This window comes from Chrysochloris asiatica, unplaced genomic scaffold (assembly GCF_000296735.1).
Source record: "Chrysochloris asiatica unplaced genomic scaffold, ChrAsi1.0 scaffold00043, whole genome shotgun sequence".
Classification (NCBI taxonomy): Eukaryota; Metazoa; Chordata; class Mammalia; order Afrosoricida; family Chrysochloridae; genus Chrysochloris; species Chrysochloris asiatica.
Genome location: NW_006408561.1, coordinates 4,724,341 through 4,741,049, shown reverse-complemented (window position 1 = coordinate 4,741,049; position 16,709 = coordinate 4,724,341). Strand labels below are relative to the sequence as shown.

Here is a 16,709-nt window from a genome sequence, read left to right as displayed (position 1 = left end):
ATATCATGTTTGGTAAGGTGAAGGGTCAGTGAAAAAGAGGAAGACCCCCAATGAGATGGATTGGCAAAATGGGCTCAAGCATGGCAACAATCGTGAGGATGGCCCAGGACCGGGTAGTGTTTCGTTCTTTTATGCTTAGGTCACTATGAGTCAGTATTGACTCGATGACACCTAACAACAACAACTACTTCCCAACTATTGTCCTTTGAACACAGCCTCTTCAGTGTTGACTTCATGGTACTTCATGGTACTTCATGAACCCAGAACCCATTCTATGCACCCACACGCACACACGTACACACACTACATCTGGGTTGAAGGGCTATGTGGTCATCTGGATCTGGGTGTATCCAGAGGCAAGCACTGTGCCTAGCACCCCACTGCTCAATCAATATTTACTGAATGAACTAACAAATAAACCTTGGCATGCTAAATAAACTGAAGACAGAATCACATAATGCTAAATTTGGAGGAGACTTAGAACCATATCTAATCAAATGCCTCTATTTTACAGCTGAAGAAATAAAGCAACTAACATCAAATCAATTCTGACTCATATCAACCCAATAGGGCAGAACAGAAATGTTTCACAGGGTTTCCAAGACTGTAAATCTTTTATGGGAGCAGGCAGACTCATCTTTCTCTGTAGAGTATAGAAAGATGTTCAGTGTAGAAAGATGTGCAGCATCAAACTAACAACCATGAACACACTGTCATGGGCCAATTCCAACTCATAGTGTCCCTACAGAGACTGTTCCTTTGAGTTCAAGCAAACAGCCTCATCTTTCTCCCTTGGAGCATCTGTTGGGTTTAAACCAACAACTTTACAGTTACCAGTCTAACACTTATCCCGCAATGCCATCATGGTTACAAAAAGATCCTAGGGTTCATGAATTATAATGTCATGGGGGAGAGTTCTTCTTCTAGTCTGTAGATGTTGGAGTCACTTTGTTTAGTTACCACTCACTCCCTCTCTATCTTTTGGCTTTAAAAATCCACAATACAAAGGACAAATGAAAGAATTATAACAGAAATTCACATTGTTGTTGTTGTTATGTGCCGTGGAGTCACATTAGCTTGGTTTAAAATCCTGGAAGAAAAAATGATGTTGTTGTTGTTAAGTGCCATTGAGTCGGTTCCAACCCATAGTGACTCTGTATAATGTTTCCAAGGAGCAGCTGGTGAGCTTGAACCACCGGCCTTGTAGTTCAAAACAACTTTTTAGCCCAGCTCATTAACCCACAGTGCTACAGATACTATTTATTGCGGAGAAAGAAGTTCCAGTTTCTGAGTGGATTTTGATAATCTATTTTACTCTCTTTTCCCAGAATTATATAACTAATAATTTGCTGTATTACAAAATCCTTAATTTTATCTTTATTAATCATACTAGCATTCTCATCTTTTCACAGACAAGAAACAAATCTCCAAATTTAGGGATTCTATATGGTGAAGAGAGATGAAACCAGGCTAAAAGAGAGACACCATGCTGAAAATATTGTGAGTTTACAAAAGTGGTAAATGGCATAAAAAAAAATACTCTGCAGCCATTACAAATCCCTTTTCTCTCAAATAGAAGGCATTCTAAACCACACTACCGTATTACTAATAAGGGATAAACCGATTATGTATTTATGTACATACGATACGTTTTTCAAAGTTACAAAATTGGGCAGTAAGAGAACCCAACTGAAACCCACTGTTGCCTTCCAGTGGATTCTGACTCGCTCGCAGCAGCCCTATAAAGACAGAGTAGAATTGCTCCTATGGTTTCTGAGACTGAAATTGTTTACGGTAGCAGACGGTCTCATCTCTTTCTGGAGGGGCTGATGGATGTGAACCACTGACCTTTCAGGTAACAGACTAAATGTGTAACCCACTGTGACACCAGGGTTCTTTAACAAAACCCAACCAAAACAAAACTAAAAACCTCACTGCCATCAACTGGATTCTGCTTCATGGTGACCCTATATAGGGTTTCTGAGACTGTAAATCTTTAAGGTACAGACAGCCTCATTTTACTCCCAATGAGGGAGAAATGTAACCTTGTGGATAGCAGTCCAGTGTTTATGCTATAAAGAAAAGTAAGCTGAAGTAATTATACCAAAGATGGTGCCTATGTTTTCAGTCATGGTAGAATTAGAGAGTATCTTTTTCTCTTCTATTTTTCCTGTATTTCAAAGACATTCTAACATGCATTTAGTTGCTTTAATAATGGGAAAATAAAGCATAATTTTTTACAGAAATTCAACGGTGGAATCAGAAGTTGCAGAGTTAACAATGAGCTCCCTTTGTAAGTTTTCTTGGCGTCCCTGTATTTCTTTTCCTTCCAAATTGTCTGATTCCTGTGAGCGAGTCCCTGGCAAAAATGATCTTTTGGAGTCCAGAAATAGGGTCCTGACTGAAACTACAAAGTAAGAAAATCTTAGTGCCACCTCTTTCCTTCGGATCTGTTTCAGAAACATACTGAGAGAGTCAGTAGTGAGGGCTCCCTGCAAATACCTTGTATTGCATTTTTTTTTTTTTTTCAATGTTCCTAGAAAATCTGAAAGGGCCCTAAATAATTCAGTCTTTTTCCTGGGTTTGGTTTCTGGATGTGTTCACTCTTTTCTCCATGACAGCAAATGGCTTTCCTTTAGAGATCACTAATTATATGACACTAATGGCTCAATTAAAATGTAGATATAACTTTTAGTATCATCTATTTTTAGAATAAAATATGCTCAATGACAGGCAAACCTCCAGCTACTTCCTAAATTACTTTAGAGCATAGCCACTCACCCTTTAAAAAAGCTATTGCTAAAAAAAAAGCATATTACAAGACTTGGTGTGTTTCTTTGTGGCAGGTAATTCTGCTTGGGCTCAGCACTCAGGAATTTCCAATGTTTAGTTGCATCAGGGAATACAAACTAGAGGAATGGATACTGCTGCTTCTTTCTCACCTCTCTGGGAAAGCCTGACAGCTGTAAATGGATCTTCAGGCCCCCAGCTTTAACTGGCACCTATATGAACACCATACACAACAATAACAACTGAGTTCTCTTGCCTTTCCTCATCTGTATGATCTGGTTCACTTGCTACTTTTAAGCATCTTTTTGATATGGTCAAACTTGTGCTCATTGGGAAGCCCTAAGGGTTCCTTGAGGACAGAAATTCAGTCCTTGCTGGCCCTTAAGTTTAACTCTGAGAAGGAAGAGATCAAAGCAGCAACTTAGGCAACTGTAAGGAGGTCTTCGGTAAAATGCTACCACTGGACATTCTACCCTCCCTGGAGTACTCAGCTGTCCCAAAGGGAAAAGTACCTGGCTCTTCTCTTCTCTGCTCCTAGACTTCTCTTCCTCCTGAATGCTGAAGTGCTTGAGTCTATGACAGGGAATTTCTCTCTCAAATACATGGGCCAATTTTTCTCACAATTCCATCAAACTGAAGTCATTACAAATCATACTTATTGTATGCTGTCGAGTCGGTTCTGACTCATAGCGACCCTGAATAGTGGCCGGTGGGTTCGAATGCCAATCTTGTGGTTAGCAGTTCAGTGCTTACTTTATAGCACCATATAAGGGCTCCATCAATCAGATATTATGCACAAATTATGAAGGCTATGTGAGGAAGGAGGGAAAAGACAACAGACCAAACAGAGAGCTCACTGAAAATATGGGGAAACTATGACTGAGTTCAAACCCATCAGTTGTTTCTTGGAAAGCCTATAAGGGTCTCTATGAGTTGGAACTCACTTGATGGCACTTATCAACAACAACAATTCTATAAAGTAATATGAAATGCAGAAAAATCCAATATTGTTCATTTTAGCATTATTCATAATAGCAAAACTAAAAAAACTTAAGTGTCAAATGCAGGAAATTTTCAGTGAATGGTACTTTCAAAGAATGGATTATTGTGTAGTCATTACAGTTATCTTCACATGAAGTTTTAATAAAATGAGGAAGTACTTATATGATAATGTTAAGTGAAAAATAAAAGATACAAAATTACAATATATTAACCACACTTTAAAAATGCTTTGTTGTTGTTACATGCGGTCGAGTTGGTTCCAACCTATAGTACCCCTGTATAGGGCTTCCGAGGAAATGCTTAGTTAGAGTGAGGGAATTATACCAAAATGTTTACAATGTAGAATTACCAATAATTAATATTCCCTTATTATATTATTCTATTATTTTCTACAATGAAGTAGAAAAGTTATTTTAAAACAAGAAAATATCATACTGGATAATACAACCTAAGTAGTCAGAATTATATAAAAAATATATAGAGAGATTCTAGGTGAGAAAATTTAGGTGAGGCATCCTGGTACAATGCTGTAGGATATTGCACTGGACTGCAAGATTGGTTTGAACCACAAGGTCGGCAGTTGAAACTGACTAGCTGCTCCTTGGAAACACTATAAGGTCACTATGAGTCGAAACTGATTCAATGGCACTTAACAACAACAAAGCATTAAAGCATATATGTATTTAAAGAAGAAGAAAGGACACAGGGAGAGACACAGGCAGATAAAGAAAAGGGAGTGACAAAAGGTTGTGAGACAATGTTTTCAAACAAGTGTATAAGGATTTTTTCCCATAGTTTCTAGAAGTTTAGGAGCCAAAGACTGTGGTTGTTGTATTTAAGTGCTGCCAAGTAGGTTCCAACTCATAGTGACTCTGTATAGGGTTTCCAAGAAGCAGCTGGTGAGTTTAAACCACCAACCTATCAGTGTTCAGTCAGTGCTTATCCTATAGCACATACTAGGACTCCAGAAATCATGGTAGTTATCATTAAGTGCCCCCAGCTGATTTATCAGTATATGAACACTCAAGAAGGAGACTTGGAGGTGCCAAAGTGAAAGCACTCAGTTGCTAGCTGAAAGGTCAGTGTTTCAAAGCCACGATCTGTTTTGCAGAAGAGAGATGCAGCAGTCTCCTTTGCCTAAAGATCATAGACTGGGAAACCCTGTTCTGTAGGGTTACTATAAGTCAGTAGCTAACTCAACAGTAGTGAGTTTGGTTTAGTTTGAGCATTAAAAATAAATTAATTTTCTAAAGACCAGGATATTTTCCAGTTAACCACTTCCTAAACTTAAAGTGCTGAATTAGAATGTGACGAAGTTAAAACTGAGATAGTATGGAAAGAATCTGAGCAGTTGAAGCAAATGAGTGGGTCTTTTTTTTTTCTTAATTTTTTATTTTGAATTAAGTGAAGGCTTACAGAGCAGATCATCAGTTTTACATTCAACAAATCCTATACTGTGCTTCATTACAACGATTGTAATCCTTTCCATGTACTATAAATTAAAGCAAATATTTACTTTGGTTCGCTTTAATTCTTGCATTTCTCTTGTGTCTCCCACTACTTTCACCTTTCCTCTGCCAACCTCCATTTGGAGGTTGTTGGCCCCAACACTCATGGGTAACATGTGACTATCTTCTAGTCTGTGAAGACCATTCCCACCCCAATAACCATCATAGATTGTTTCTTTTATCAGGAAAACTTTCTCTCAACTCTTTAGAACTGTGGTCTCATAAATACCTGTCCTTTTGTGATTGATTAATTTCACTCAGCATAATATCCTCCAGGTTCATCCATGTTGTAAAGTGTGTCTTACGCTTTCATCTGAGGTATTGGAAACCATATTAACTTCCTATCCCAATTCCTTTGTGGTAATAGGAATTTTTTTTTCTATTAAAAAGCAGTATCTTTATTTTCATTTACAACACTTCTTTAAACTGAACTCACTGGCAGGTGGGTAAGGAAGGGGAGTCAGTGACCTTTTGATTTCACAACATACAATGACACTCATTCATCTTACACACATTGCTGTTAAGTCCCGTCGAATTGGCAACCCTGTATAGGGTTTCCGAGGAGCAGTTGGTAGGTATGAACCACTGACCTTGTGGTTGGCAGTTCAGTGTTTATCCTACAGCACCACACCAGGACCCCTCTTACATACAGGGACCCCTCCAAATCCACCACCTTGCATTACCTGAAACAGGAATGGTTAAGAACAAACAATCCACAGTAGGTGGTTTAACAGAAGATGTTGTTTTACTTTTCAAAGTTTCTAAATATCATTTTAAAAAATTTCCTTCTGCCTCCCCAAATGCTATATGCCAAGGAAAGACTCTAACAATATTTCAAATTTGTCCCAGGGGGAAATAAAATCCAAATCTGTTCTCATTTGGTACTGTTATTGTTTTGTGTCTTTGAATAGGTTCCAACTCATAGTGGCTCTTTGTAGGGTTTCTGAGAATGTCTGGTTGGGTTTGAACTGTCGACCTGTGGTTACCAGTTCAACACTTATCCTACAATGCCTGGGCTCCATTTCATCATTAGACACATTAATGAGTACTTGCAATAACAACGCTAGAAGATAATGTTAGCAAAACATTGTATGTGAAAATCAGAGACACTAAGAGACACTTGCTGAATATTGTGCCAGTATTAACCTAGAGGGAAAGGCTTGGAATTTAGATCCTTTAATTCTCAAACATGTGGTTATTTCCAACATTCTATGCTGCAGAGTTTACTAATAGATTAATCCAAGTCAAAGTATTTGCCCCAAAAGGCCATGTATACATGTCTGTCTGCAGATTAGTAAAAATCCTTCTGCTCAGCTGCTAACCAAAAGGTTGGAAGTTTCAGTCTACACAGAGGCAATTTGAAAGCAAGGCTTGGTGATCTACTTCCAAAAAAAACATCATTTGAAACCCTTAGGTAGCACAGCTCTACCTTGACACACATTGGGTCACTATGAGTTGAAGTCAACTTGACAGCAGCTGGTGGTGGTGGGGCAGATTACTTAATTGTTCAGCAACAGTACAAATGAGTAGGAAATCATTCTGAAGTTCACGGCCACTTTGATATCCACTTGTGCCCCTTCACCCATATAGGAAGGGCTCTTCTCTCCAAATCATTTGTCCGTTAGGGCTTAAACAATGTCTACCCCTAACAAAAACTTGAACCACTTTCACAATTACTTTTTTCTATGCAACTTCAGTTTCACTTTAATAGATTGTGAATATCATGAGATGTACTTGTTCCCAAGTCCCACTGGAATATTTCTCCTGAGGTCATGTAGGCATGCTTTAACTCTCTTGTTGTTGTTGTTAAGTGCCATCGAGTCAGTTCCGACCCATAGCGACCCTGTACAGGGTTTCCAAGGGTGTAAATCTTTACGGGAGTAGAAAGCCTCATCTTTCTCCCGCGGAGCGGCTGGTAGTTTCGAACCGCTGACCTTAAGGTTCACAGCCCGATTTGTAATCTAGCTAGACCTTAATCAAGTTTTTCTACATGTAAGATCCATGCTTTCTCCCCATTTTCAATGCATTTCCCTTTTCTTACAGTGGCCTGGGATATTGTTATACGAGTACATTCAACAAATGCTTACTGAGGTGGATTACTGTAATGAAAATCCAGCTTGATTAGTAATTAGGAAGTAGGGATGCTAGCCCTACCACTAAGTAGCTGTGTTATTCTGGGAAAATCTATGGGTCTCAGTTTCCTCATCATAAAATGTTTATGGGGGCAAGAAGTAGGTGGAGTATATGAGTTCTGTAATCTCTAAGATACTATGATTATTTAATATTATGTTGGTAGCATAGTGGTTACAAATTGGGCTGGGAACCACAAAGTCAGCAGTTCGAAACTACCAGCTGTTCCGTGGGAGAAAGATGAGGCTTTCTGTTCCCGTAAAGATTTACAGCCTCGGAAACCCAGTACAGGGTCTCTATGAGTCGGAACTGACTCCAAGGCACATAACAACAACAAAAACAAGTCTTACTTTAGTCCATGAGGGATAAGAGAAACAATGAATGAGAATTCTGAAGAGAAGAATATTAAAAATAAACAAAATAATCAGAGACCAAATAGCAACCACTCAACAAGTAGAAGAAAGCCAGCATGCCTGGAAATTTAATGAAGCAAAGGAGAATCGCAGAGAGTAGTAATGTTCTGGACAAGGCTGAAATGGGATTATACGGGGCTAGAAAGCAGAATGTAAAAGAGGACTATGTGGCACTGTGGGCTAATGCATCAGACTGCAAAGTTATTTGAACTGCAAGGTCGGTGGTTCGTATACCAGCTGCTCCATGGAAACCCTATACAGGGCCACTATGGGTAGAATCTGCTTGATGACACTTAACAGCAACAAATATCTAGAACAACTTATTAGTGGTTAGAGAGATATAGCCCCCTTCCCCTCTATTTGCTAAGTCAGGGTCAGGCTTGAAATCATATACTAAGAACATCAGAATTGAGAGTGTTTATATCACTATGGGAAAAAAGAAGCATACTAATAACTTCTTTGTGGAAATAAAAATGGAAGCTACTAGTGCAAAAATAAGGATCAATACTGCTAACATTTGATCATTAGAAACATTTTTTTCTTGAATTTATTCTATTTTTGATATGGTAATTTTCATCAGGATATTTTGGCTAAGTAAGTTGAAGTTGATTAAAGAGCATAATAATTTCAAGTAAAATAACACTCATTTCATTAAAATTGGGTTTTAGCTAACAGATTACATAATAGAGAAAAACAGTCTTCTCCAGTGCCTGTAGCTGATTACATTAGAAAGCTCCCTTTGGTGGGATGAATGAACAGCAGGTAATGCACTGAAGTATCTGGTATGGCACAGGGGCAAGGATTCATCTGAGGTGTCAAATGAAAACAAAGTCCAAGTTTGGCTAAATCTTGATGGAAAAAAGAAAATATATCTTTAGAAAAGAAAATCTGTTAAGATTTTTCAAAAAGTATTTAAGTTGAATAACTGCTCTTGTATTATCAGATGTAAAAGTTTTCAGCTGGTATCCAAAATTGATGTGACATTTAAGAAGATTAGATCAATAGGAATGCATAGCTGATTAAAGGCCATAAAAAGTCCATTTTTAAAATGACAGATAATTTTAAGGAGATTTGATATTTAAAAGCCAATTTTAGTAATCACCTGATCAGGTTGGATATTGCAGAGAAGAAATTTATTAATCCAGGTTACAAAAATTGAAATACAGCTTGCCCTTATCTTCAGAAAAGGACCTAAAGTTCACCAACGTCTATAAAGCAATTTCTATTGTAGAAAAAAATTTTTTTTAGTCTGTGTGTGTAAGGCAAACATACCTGCTTCATCATAGGATACAGTCAATTTTTCCAGCATTTCTCGGTCAATTGATAGAATCTGCTGTTCAAGAATGGTCTGGTAGGACAATACACTATTTTCTTTGTCTTTCTCGTAGTCCTGAAGATGCTGTTTCAGGGCCTCTGGGAGTCGAGATTTTACATATTCAGCTGCAGTCTGCAGATGAAACAGGCAGAGAACTCTGTTAGAACTTCTCATCTTCTCATCTCTTCCCTCAGGTGCTGTAGAGAAAACTCAAAGCACTGCAGAACCAACCCTCTAGACAAGCATGTCCTTGTCATTGTCATTTTTAGACTCCAATATATCTAGTAAGGTAGTACTTCAAATAGAATCACAGACCAGACCTTTCAGAGTTGTCTACCAGGCTTAATGGTATAAAAGATGATAGATTTGGTTTGGCATTTACAGATTTAGTATTCAGTGTTTCAACTATTCACGTGAACTCTGAAGGCTATGTGATAGTGATTTTGCTGAGCAAATTTGACGTGCCCTTTTCTTGAATGCAGTAGTTACTCACTCATCTCCAAATTGAGCCCACCCATGCTTTAGCACCCTACTTTGATTTGCTATTCTGGTATTAAAGCTTATGTAAGAACTTTTCCTGACGCGACTAGAAAGGAGACCTCTGCTACTATTGATAATAATCACAGAAAATAAAGAAATTTATGTCCGTTAATATGAAAAGAAAGAAAAAAAAAAAGGTCTGCCATTTAAATACCGTGGCCTTTATATACTATTCTTAAGGTTCCGCGCCCCCCCCCCCCCCCCCCCCCCCCGCTATTATCACACTATGTATACAACCACCAACTAGTTGCCAACAAGTTGATTACTATTCATTGCAACCTAATGTGTTTCAGAGTAGAACTGCTCCACAGGGCTCAAAAGTAGATCTCTCGGCCTTTCTTCTCAGGTGTCTCTGGGTGAAATCTAGCTAGCCTTTCAGTTAGTAGCCAAGTGCTTAACCATCGACAACATCTAGAGACTTTTATGTATACAACACACACCTAATTTGTCATATCTGCAATTATGTACCGTGATCTGCAACCATGAAACCATGTTCTTCTTATGGGTAGGAAAAACAGGATGTATTTTAAAGACCTTTTCAAGGATTCTGATACGTTCTTCTGGTGCATTGGGGAGACAGCATACTTTCCCCCTTCCCACTGAGAATGTCAGCTTTAATGAAGTTTAAGGGAGAAATTAAGTGATTAAGTGGATGGGTGAATCAGGGGGATTCTGAAACTCTTAAAACTTATCTCGGCCAAGAGTTTTGTATTTCTTTGTAGTGCAGTCCTGAATATTGTGTAAAGTTGATAAATCAATAAAAGGAGGCATGTATGTATTGTTCAATATTATACTTACAACCACTAGAAAAGTGAAATAAAAGGATCTGTTAAAAAAAGATCCCCTTTGGGTTATGAATCTTGATTAAGGTGAAGACACTTCTATATAATTTAGAATTTTTTAAAGCCCTATAACGATTTTAATTATACAGTAAACTTGTGAAAGTCAAAATCTGCATAAGCAGAAACCTGCCATAGAGGAAAACTCAAATATTTTCCCGTAAAAGGCACTATAGAAAAGTGGTAGGGCTGAAAAGTTGGAAAACTTGAGACACACACATAAGGACAGACATAGATGAGAAGGCTTCAAAAAGCGCATGGAAAATTTTAATGAAAAGGTAATGGAATTTTTTCTGTGAACTTTTTGAAGCCCCCTTTATATAGTACAGGAGCCATGGTGGTGCTATGTGATGGGCTACTAGCAGCAAGTTCTGGCAATTCAAGCCTACCAGCTGCACTGCAGGAGAAAGATGAGGCTGTCTGCTCCCATAAAGATTCATAGTTTCCGAAACCCTATATAGGGTGGCTATGAGTTGGAATCAACTCAATGGCAGTGGGTTTTTATTGATTATGTATATGGTGCACACATAACAGCAGGGGTTCAATGTTTTTCATTTATAGAAAACTGTGCTATATACCTTCAAGAAAGTGTGGTTGGTCTGGGTAAGAACTAACAAGTAAAGATGTCATGATGTATTGTTAAGGTAAAAAGCAAAGCTACAGAGTATCTGGGACCGTATATCCTTTTTATGTAAAAAGAACATATATGCAAAGATGATGAGTACTAACAATTATTATGTATGTATAAAAGAAAACATGGAAAGATAAACTCAAGTGTGGAAGCACTTTTTATTTTCTACATTGTTGTTGTTGTTATTAGGTGCCATCGAGTCGGTACCAACTCATAGTGACCCTATGCACAACAGAATCACTGCCCAGTTCTGGGCCAACCTCACAATTGTTGCCACATTTAGCCCATTGATGTTGTCATATTGCCAATCCATCTCACTGGCAGTCTTCCTCTTTTTCTCTGACCCTCCATCTTATTAAACATGATATCCTTCTCCAGTGACTATTACTAGCTTATCATTTTAAAAAATCATCTTTAAAATATGTTTCTTTGTAATCTTGACAGTTTTCCTTTTAAATATTAGCACATTTAGGATGAAAAGAAACTTGCCAGAATAATGACATCTAACTCCCAAGGAAGAATCTATTGGGAGAGGAGGGGGATGTTTACACAAGGGTAAGTCAAAAATTACTGCTACCAGGGTTTCAGCTCAGACACGCACAAGTTTATTTCAAACAACACATGTTTAAAAATAGTTTGATGATCAGTGGATGGCTGTAGACAAGCTCTCTCAATAGTATGCTTGTCTTAGTCTCCTCAGGGTATCTTATAAAAAAAAAAAATCCAATTAAAACAGTGGGGATCTGCAGGGCCAGTTCAATTCAAGATAGAAAGGTCAGCTCAGAAAATTATGGCAACTTTGTTGTGAGACTCCAAAAGAAGTCATCTTGATAGGCTTTCTTAAAGGACACAGGATGATCACAGGGCTTATTAGGAAGAAGTTTCAAGGAATCTGAAAACTATACCAATGATCAGAAAAAGGCCAGGAAAGTTGTGCGGAGGAATCTATTCCCATAATGACAATGTACCTACTCAGTTTTCAAATATAGCAAGGGTTATACTACAAGAATTTTGTTGGGAAACTACCCTAGCCACTTCACAGTTCTGATCTTACCCCTTTAGATTTCTTTCTGTTCCCCAAATTCAAAGAGCATTTCAAAGAAACATGATTTAAGTCCCTTAAGGCTGTCAAAACTGCCATTAGACATGGTGTAAATTGAAGAGCAAAGAATCCTCAGGGAAAGGTTGTTGTTAAATGCCATTGAGTCATTTCTCCAACTCATAGCAACCCTGCATAGGGTTTCCGAGGAATGGCTGATGAGTTTGAACTGCTGACCTTGTGGTTCAAACTGACCTTGTGATCCAGAGCATTATCCATTACAGAGATAAAAACAATGCCTATAAAAGTGTATAGCCCTAAGTTTAGTTTAAGAGTGTGGGGGGGAAGGTAGAGTCCCCATAGAATAATTTTCATCTTGTCTAGATGGGTCTGGTGAAAAGAGATGAGAATAAGATTCTTATGATTCAATAGTGAGTAGTTGGTATCATGAATAATTGCAGTTGTAACAATTGTAAAGGTAGAAGTTTTGTAACATAAAGTGGGGAGTAGTTAATATTATAGTCCAGGAACAGAGGACCCTATGACCATCAAGGGAGAAGAGCACAAGTGAAATGTTGGACCCTATCTAGAGAAGCAATGACACTAGAGATGGAGGCAGAAATAAGAGCACGGAGAGAGAGAGAGCAGCTGAGGACTCTAGACTCATGGAAAGAGAAAGGCTGAGTACTGGCGGCCAGGAGGCAAGCTTACAGAATGTGTCCTTTGGTTATTTAAATTATGATATATTCCTGAGTGTTTTTGTGTACTTCTCCCCCATCCTCCAAAGAAACATAGGGAATAGAAGCAAATACTGTTGAATGATGATGCATGGAGGAGATTGTAATCATTGCAATGAAACGGTGAGTGTAAAACTGATGTTCTCCAATGTTAAACTATCACTCGATTCACAATAAAAACTTAAAAAAAAAAAAAAAAAGTTCATAGCCCTAAACAGAGGATAGTCCAGAAACAATAGCTTTGCACTCTGATATTTTCATTTAATAAGGGTTTATATGATTTTGTAGAAATATTTTTTGACTCATCCTCATATTTCAGTGCTTATAGTAGCCAAATAAAGAACACAACACTTTTTATTTTCAGGTTTATATTTATATTCCCTACATAAACTGCTGATTAAATCACAGTTTTAAAATATTTATCACCAAGTATCATTCAATTTCTCTGCAAGCTAGTAGTGCAGAGCAAATAAAATTATTCCATAAAATTTAAATGGACTCAGCACATTAGCACAACATATTTAATTAGAAAGTTTAATAATAATTATTTTATCCTGACCAGAAAATGAAGAGATGCACTATAGAACAACTCTTTTTAAACTCACATTACTTTGCTATTCAGCATAATATTTGTATTTTTCCCCCCCTTGGAAATATCTATGTGGTATAGGAAATTATTTTATAATTCACATTTTACAAATGCTGATATACTCTATATTATTGAAAGTATTCAATCATTTCTTTCTAATTGTATCCACTGATTATGCTGAAAACCAAATTTATTTTTTTAAATAAAATTATACAGGCCTCTGAATAGGGCCTATATCATTAACTATACCAGAGTTATATTTTGGAATTTCATTTCTTAAATAGCATAATTTCATGTATACACTTATCTCCATATGGAAGAGAGTCTTAAGAAGAACAGGAGGAAACAACTCTAGGCAAAAAATTAGAGTCTACCAAGAGATTTCAAGAAATCACCTTTATACTGAGGTAATGCTCTGAAGCATTCACTTGGCAGTGGGATCTATGTCTAAGCATGACCCATGACCCTATGTTTAAAAACAATGCACCAAATTATTAACCAAGATTGGAATTGCTCCCCAAGTAAGATAGTACAAATTAATTTAAATTTCAAAATAGCACTTGAATTCTAAAAATGAAATGAAAAAACAATTGAAAATATGGGGACTGTTAGCTTTTAATTAATTATAACTATTGCATAGTGGTTATGAGTCAGGCTGCTAATCTCAAGGTCAGCAGTTTGAAACTACCAGCAGTTTCACAGAGAAAGAGGAGGCTTTCTGTTCCCATAATGATTTACATTATCGGAAACCCTAAAAGGTTTGCTATGAATCGGAACCAATTCCACAGCACATAACTACTACCACTGGAAATTTAAATCCTAAACTGCATATTTTTATATACTAACCATTCCAGAAACAAGTATGTTACTGTTATCATTATCAGTCTCTTACATTTGGGTAGTACTTTCTGCTTTTCTGCCTAATATAGGCCCTTTTTACTCTGTAATCTTGAGTAAAAGTAGAATAATTATTGGTTTGGGTCATTCCTTCATATCCTTCAAAGTTTGGTTCAAATGCAAAATACTCTTGTCAGTGATGCTTAATCTAACTTTTATGAACACTTAATAACAGTTCTTTATCTTCATGTCTGATGGTACCCAATCATCTTTCAATGATCTCTATGGGTATTTTAACTCCCCAGTACGACTGAAATATGAATAGTATCTTACACATCATCATGTTTCCCAGCATATGGTTAGTGGTTTGTGCCACAGAAGCTCAATATCATGATTATATCCCAGAATCAGGCATGCTTTTGGAGAAAATAGTTCAGAGTTCTTTGAGACTAGTCTGCAATCAGAGTTTCCTTTCATGACTCCAGATAAGAGAACAAAAGTCTGCTTTTCTAATGCAAAATGGAACTACCGTTGGTATTTCATTAACATTGATGTCATTATTTTAAGGAAGTTAACAACTCAAACCCAAATCATCATTCACATGTCAAAATGACACATTATGTACTTCACATACAAAACTATACTTGAAACCTTAATGTCCTCCTTTCCATGATAATCATACGAACTTTTCCACTCCTGCTTCTTTTTCTTTATTAGTCTCTCTTCTTTCTACGACAATTCCACCCCAAGCACTTTTAGTTTCATGTGTGCTGGTTATTTGCAATTATCTGCCCTTTTCAAAAACATAGAGGCATACTTTTCCTAATTCAGAAAATCCACCTGCACTATTTGAAACTATTAGGCTGACTAACTCTATACCAACCACAAACATCCAAGTCTAAAAGGCTGTTTCCTGGGAACAAAAACAGCTCTCTCGAGAATCAAAAAAATCAGGTTGTACTTTTATCATTACAAAATGAAGGAAATTACAACAAAGATACGCGAAACCAAATGAAACAGACGCAGATGAAAATCCTGTAACTATGAGCTTCAGGGGAAAGGTTCAAGAAGTGGATTGAGTGCCTGCTGCCAGGAGATGAGAGGGGACCGCGAGAGAGGGAGACTGACTGGTGAAAAGGCCAAACACATGCAACGCGACCATCTTGAACTTTTGTGAGCAGCTTTTTGTTTGGGAATATGAAAATGGTGAATTGTTTCCTAATTGACTTGAATAAATACACAATGTGTACATATAATGTATGTATTTATACATGTTAATACTTATATATTGTAGTTTTTAAAAGCCATCAAGTCAGTGAAGACTCAATTCACAATAAAAACTTTTTGTTTTTTTTTTGTTTTTTAAAGACAAAGAATATTTATAGGAATACAAAAGTGTACAGTGACCAACAAGGTAAAATTTGCGAGGTCTGGTCTTTAATAAAACAAAGGAAACACACAATAGGTTAGAGATTTCTGAAGCGATTTAAAGACAGAATAAAGGTGTTAGTAGAGACAATTTGACATTGACCCTGTGTATCCTTGCAAGTATGGAAGAATGCAAAGCCTTGACTATTCTTTATCCTGACCATCTTAGTGTTATAAGTATAGCAAGCACCTTTGAAGAACAACTTCCTTGAGGATTAAAAGCAGTTTTACTTCTTTCTATAACAGCTGTGACAGAAGCCCATTGTGTGTATACAATCCATCTGGGCCTGGAACTGATAATAAACACATTTTGTTGTTGTTAAGTGCTATGGAGTCAGTTCCAATTCATAACAACCACGGAACAGCTGGTGGGTTTGAAACACTGACTTTGTGGTTAGCAATCCGGTGTTTATCCTACAGTGCCACACCAGGACTCAAATAAGCATATACACACATTTAAATTTTTAATATATCTGACTTAATTCTCTTCAAAAAGGCTATAGAAATTTTATATACAACAACAGGATATATATATATATATACAATAGGACTTCAAAAAGTACATGGAGGAGGCGGGCTTGATGGCGGATAGAGTAGAGGTGCAGTGAAGTTAGCCATCAGCAATACCACAGAATACCAGGTGAAGAGGGTTCAAGACAGAGCTCCAAAACTCTGAACAACATATACTAGGAATATTTAAATGGTTTGAAGGCTTATAGCTAGTGGAACTTGTAGCGGGAGTAAGAAATCACATATTTTTTAATATGCCGGGCTCTGCGGCCTGGAGCCAACAACTTGGACAAGATCAAACGACAAGACCAAGCAGGGAAGCAGACCCACAATGGAATAATGCTGCAGGAACCTCAGAGCAAAGGTAGACAATACACTTTGTAGTTTTGCTTTGTTCTGAT

At 37.3% G+C, this 16,709-nt stretch overlaps 1 protein-coding gene across 1 annotated transcript in view; it reads right to left on the bottom strand.

The window, feature by feature from the left end:
• Positions 1 to 16,709, bottom strand: part of PPM1L (protein phosphatase, Mg2+/Mn2+ dependent, 1L) — a 445,625-nt gene that overhangs the window by 100,879 nt on the left and 328,037 nt on the right. The window contains exon 2 of the mRNA XM_006861791.1: positions 9,116 to 9,290. Coding sequence (XP_006861853.1) covers positions 9,116 to 9,290 — 175 coding nt within the window. The remainder of the gene's footprint in view (positions 1 to 9,115; positions 9,291 to 16,709) is intronic.